The sequence below is a fragment of the Octopus sinensis genome, linkage group LG28 (assembly GCF_006345805.1).
Source record: "Octopus sinensis linkage group LG28, ASM634580v1, whole genome shotgun sequence".
Taxonomy (NCBI): domain Eukaryota; kingdom Metazoa; phylum Mollusca; class Cephalopoda; order Octopoda; family Octopodidae; genus Octopus; species Octopus sinensis.
Window position 1 is genome coordinate 7,904,317 of NC_043024.1, and position 6,000 is coordinate 7,910,316.

At 32.5% G+C, this 6,000-nt stretch overlaps 1 protein-coding gene across 5 annotated transcripts in view; it reads right to left on the reverse strand.

Annotated features, from left to right (window-relative positions):
- The window catches only part of LOC115225705 (non-POU domain-containing octamer-binding protein), a 45,217-nt gene extending 41,675 nt beyond the window's left edge, over nt 1-3,542 (reverse strand). For 2 of the 5 annotated variants that reach the window (XR_003882949.2, XR_005004125.1), the window contains exon 1: nt 2,776-3,540. Coding sequence is in view for 3 of the 5 variants with exons in the window: in XM_036514528.1 (XP_036370421.1) it covers nt 2,776-3,237 (462 nt within the window). In the remaining 2 variants the exon portion in view is untranslated. Of the gene's footprint in view, nt 1-2,775 lie in introns of all 5 variants that reach the window. The other 3 variants (XM_029796630.2, XM_029796629.2, XM_036514528.1) reach the window with 2 other exon arrangements.
- Nucleotides 3,543-6,000: the final 2,458 nt, after the last annotated feature.

The following is a 6,000-nucleotide window of genomic DNA, read 5'->3' on the forward strand; positions in this document are numbered from 1 at the left end:
CAGACCGGTCGTACATGGATGGTATTGAGTTTAAATACCATGTTCTACGTAATGTTTTTTTTTTTAAATAAAGTGGATGGGCAAGACTGGAACGGCTTTGATTCGAAATTTGTGGATCTAAAACCAAGGTTTTTCTAACATGTGGTACAAGTCCACATATTGATGAGGAGGTGGTGGTGGTTATGGTTGGGTATGTCGATTTTAATTAACATCCAGCTTTTTAATTAGCTCTGAAAATTTTCGACAAGGAGGGGATGGAATCAAAGATGGACTTAGGGCAGGATCTGAGTGAGGATGCAATGTAGGGTTAGAACTAACACCATATTCGAGTCACTCAAGCTGAAAAAAAATGGGGGGGGGCTAATTCCAAGTCGGTTCTGGTCAAGTGAACTTGCATTAGCGCCCGATCAATAGTTAATCCAGGCGTGACCATCCTCCATTTCTTTGTCTGTGTCTCTCTCTCTCTCGAACATCCAGTGCAACCATCCTGCTTTCAAATTTCAAAAGACAATAACTGTGTGACTAGATTGCTATTTCCTTTGAGTCACCAAAGAGGAAGTATCACGTTGGCACCGGAGGAGGAAAGCGGAACCAACTGACAAAATCAAAAAAAATCGAAATAGCCCTTGTCAATTAATAATTGGCGGGAGAGAACGAGAAATCCGACATGTGGCCTTAAAACCTTTTTCGCCTAAAACTATTCAGATCGAACAAAAATTCGTTCAACATCAACACTTTGATAATTCTGAAACATAATTTTTTTTAAATCTATTTCAAACTGTTCCCATTATTGAGTGAAAAAAAAAAAGATTAGGTAGTATGGTCCCTCGATTTACTAAAACCAGTAGTCGAAATCTTCCTCTCGAGGTTTTCAAAAAAAAATTGTTTCTAATATTCGCACAAGGCCAGCAATTTTGAGAGAAGATTTAGTCGATAACATCAACCCTAGTATTCAACTGGTATTTACTTTCGATCTCCTTCCTAAAGAAATGGAAGGTATAGTCAAACAGGGCAGAATTTCAATTCACAACATAAAGGCCGCTTAAAATAATGTAGTCCTTTTTTTAGATAAAGGCCCGCCAGTAGATGTCTCCACTGAGATTGACCTGAAGCCTAAAACGGTTAAAAAGGTGCCCTCGATTCAAAGGGTCCTTAATTCAAATCCATCTATCACCCACCATATTTTAACGGCCATGTTGGTTTAATCCCCCAAGACCCAAATTTTTTTTTTTTTTTGTTAATTAGAGCGAATTTCTCTTCTTCCTTAATTGATTTTTACGGCGTATAATTAGCACGTTTTAACCTCCACCACACTTACACACATATTAAAGGACTCAATATGAATTTAGGAGCGTAAAAGCGAAGACAACCATCCTTATCTAGATGTTAGTTTTTGAATATATTAGGAAACAGGTTATGCTGTCACCCGATCTGTGCTAGAAATAAGTCCAAATTTTCCTAACATTTTTAAATAAGACGGAGATTTAATCGTGAAAAGATTTTATATATTTTAACGGAAGAAAGAGGTCAGAATATCAATCGACTTGCCAGAAATAAATCAAATCTTGCTCAAACTTTTTTTCTTTTCAATAAGAGGGACATTTTATACTGTAGTCCTACATAAAAGCCATGAAAATAAAAGGGATGGTCATGGCCGTAGATGTTTGCTAAATACGAGTTAACCCAAGGGTAAAATACACGTTATACATACATACATATATATATATATATATATGCGGAAATTCAAAAATCTTTTCACGTTTAAAGGGACTTCTGAATTAGGTCCCTACACACATACATACATATATGGCATAATTACAATATAGTGCCCCCCACCTCTATCCGATACAGTTTCCTCATGATCTTAGGAGAAACATTCTCTAAGAGATAGATTATGATTGTGTCGAGAAAAATTTACAAATATTTTCTGGAAGAATTTCTAATCATTCCATCCTACTCCTTTGTTAAGCAAAAATTTGTAATTTGTATTAACGTCTATGTAATCTACACTCTAGAAAATATTTCTGCAAAATTTCGATGAAAAAAATAATCAGCATTGAAAAGAATTAGGAAACAAAATCAAAAAGGTTATTATTAACTTCGGATCTTTTTTTTTTCTAAATTTTTACCAACGTGATCAACACTCTTGAGTGAGAAGTATATATCTTTACAAAGTTTTATTGAAAATTTATGCAATTTTTCAGGAAGCTGAAGAGAATTTTGCGTGGAGACAAACCAGTTTATGACTTATGAGGAATGAAATTTTTCCTTAATATTATCTACAACCTTGAGATAATTATATTTCAGGGAATTTTCAATGAAAATAAAATGTCATTTTTCAGGAAATTGCAAATATGTGGGGAAAATTTGTAGGTTCTTAAACTATAGCTATGTCATATACCAAAAGTGGGGTAAAAATGACAATTCTTCCTGCATAACAAGTAATCGACACGATCAAAATTATATATTTTTTTAATTTCACTGGAAACAACATGTATTTTTTTAGTAAATTATGAAAAATTAACGTGGGGCACTCTAATGTCGCAATACCTCTTCTATATGTAACTCGAGGTGGTCAGCAAAAATGATAAATTCTAAATTATAATTAATCTAAGTTATTGAAAACATATCTCGGCAAAATTTTCAATGAAATATTTTTGTATTGCTCAGGAAATTATAGGGGGAGAAGGGAAAAACTGCGTGGGGCCCTAAAGTGTAGTTATGCCTTATATATAACATGGCTACATCCGTAAAGGAAAAAAATGGAATACTCACCAGTCGGATAAATCCAAAACCTTTGCTAGCATTAACGTAGACTTCGGAGATCTCTCCATAAGGTTGGAAGAGCTTTCGAAAGTCGTCTTCTGTGATGTCAGGTGTGAGATTACCAACGAATAAACGACATCTTCCCGTGAATTTCTTTTCGTCTCTTGTCGACAAGGCCGCCGCACTGGCAGCCGACAGACCGGAGACGTCGCCTTTGCCTTCCTGGAGGTTTCCACCACCACCACCTTGGCTGTTGTGTTGTTGTTGATGTTGCTGGTGATGTTGGTGGGACTTGCTGCCAGAATGTAAAGATCTTTCGTTCGACGATTTGCCTTTGTCGTTACTCGAACCCGTGTTGCCGCCACCGCCTCCGCGGGAATTCGGCGACATCATCTCCTGTTTGATGCTATCGGGCTTGTTCTTGCCCGGGTTGTTGTCGGTTTGTTTGCCCTTATTAAAGCCTCCAGCCATACCGCCGCTGTTAGCCTGTCTATTCCGTTTGGGAAAAATCGTGAAGCCTTTGTGGTACCGATTATAAATAAAAGTCCAGGTATATATGTATATATATACCTCTTAGAAAACCTTTTGGGGGGTTTCTGGATGTTCTAAAAAAATACTAATAAAAATCCTTCTCTTTCTACTGATAAAGAGAACTAGAGAAAGAGAAGAACGTGTCCAAAGTGCGTCCTTCTTGCCCTTCTCTTATTCTCTCTCTAACACACAATTACTCAATATGGCGACCCTTCTTCACTGAGAAAATATTTATGTACCACGTGCTCTTCCCCATTCGCGCGAACTCCCGTCTAAATCTCGCACTCGACTAACATGGATCGTTTTCCGTTTTTTTTTTTTTTGTTCTTTCTTTTTATTATAAAAATTATTAAAAATAAAGGCAATGAATTAAAATCGAAAATATAAATTGATTGTCGTTGTTTTATTTTTTCGGGTTCGTTATTTTTCAGTCAATTTCGTTCGTGTGAAATAATTTGGAAATGCTGAAGCTTCGCAAGTTTTTTTTAACTTGTCGGCTGCAAAAACGAGATAACCAATTTTCGAACATGGCGCTCCTTCTGACGTCACGAGCCACATACAATTATATACATATACACATTTATATACATACATACATGTGTGTGTATATATATATATATATATATATATAGCAAAAATACAAAGTCTGAAATATAATAAATATATCATACATACATGTATATATATGTGTGTGTTAGAAGTATTGGGGATGATGTACAGATTTAATACATTTGAAAGAAAAATGGGTGTTCAGAATGCTGGATGCTTGTAAAAATATATATTTATTTACATATCACATATTATTTCTTCATATTAGCGCTTTCAACTACTCCTGTAGTTTCATCAGAAATGTATTAATAAATAGTATATATATATAGTAATTGTGCCTATGAATTTATAGCTTGTATTCTTATTTTCTTTAATATTCAGTTCAACAACACCTTACTAGTTTCTGATCAATTTGATGTCAATAAAATATATTGAACACCACTTCTTGCCCAAATTCTATTCACTTTTTTTAAAGATTTTTATTAACATTCAGTCCGACTTTTCAACCGTCTGCTTTTATGAAAAGAACGTCGCAGTGATAAAAGTGGAAGTGCGACAATTCGGTTCAAATACAAGACGATGTAATAAAGAAATATATGGTGAAAAGAAAATTGTTGCAAATTTATAAGATGTTTCTAAGGAAGTCATAAGTGTTTTGTTGAATTGAAAGAGCAAAAAAAGTCGCCGGAAAAGTTTAATCACTAATTAAATGAGGGGAAGGGGTGCTTTATATTTTATTTAAGGTATTAAAAATGTAATGTTTTATTACATACTGTAATGCCATGTACATGCATATATATATATACACACACATCTATATGTATGTGTGTATATATATATATTCACAGACGTATATATATGTATGTATGTATATATATATATATATATATATAATATATATATATATATATAATATATATATATATATACATACACATGCGTGTGTATATACACATTATATGTAAATACATGTTATATGTTTTACGTTATTCAGGTGAAACATGGTTACATGTTGTGTACATGTTTATTGTCTGATAAACAACTTCAGAATATTGTTTAATCTCTTACTTATTATTTACATATTTTGAAATTAAATGCGACATTTTCGTTGGCAAAATCGTGACTTTATCAGTTTAATTAAACGTTAATAAACGAAATTAAATATTACATGACGTATGAAACTCGTTTGTTTAATTAATATTTCATTTCATCGTCACGAAGGGAATATTTATTCCATTATAAAGGAAATATTTTTGCTTGGAATCAACACATTTTTTTTTACAATATAACTAATTGTAGCCTAACATTGTTAACATTCTTTTATTAACATGTTTTGTTAAATTATATACGTCGTTATATGTAACAGAACTTAAAACAATACACGAGAGAAAAGAATTTATTGTTTTATTTCAATTTTTATTACATGATAGGACAAAACATTTCTGTACTTCTCATTTAATGATGGGTTAACTATAAATAAAAATAAATTCATTTGAAGATAGTTTCTGTAGAAGCTACAAGTTTAATTTAATATTATAAAAAAAACGTTTCAATATTTAAAATAAAAATTATTCGAAACTTCCAAGAGGAAATGTTTAAAAGTTCAATGGTTGCTTCCTCTTCCATTAATAATCTCCCTTTTCCTTCTCTATTAACATGTGTTTCTTTCGACATTATTACATTTTTCTGAATATTATTCTCCATAAATATATTATTTCCGAATAATAAAACAAAAGACTAATACTGTTTTTGGAAAATTTTCTGATTTTCCTTCAAATATTTTTTATTTCAGTGGCACATTTCTCTTCTTCAGATTTTTTTTCTCTGATGTTTCGACCACAGCAGATAAATTTCGTTTAATCTCCCTTCTCATTTCTAATTAACATGTGTTTCCTGCATTTACTACAAAGCTGAATGCGGTACATGTATTCGCTCTTAAGTTCTGGATTCAAAAAACCCACCGAATTCTACTTTACCATTTATCAATCGGGAGTTCATAAAGTACAAATCGAGTACTAAAATAAAATTTTCTCAAATAAGAGACCATTAATAATATATCTGAATAATAGTCACTATCGAATTATTACTTTCGAATAATGAAAACTTCATGTAGAGTTAGAAAAATTCTCCAAATTTTCTTGAATTATTTTTGCT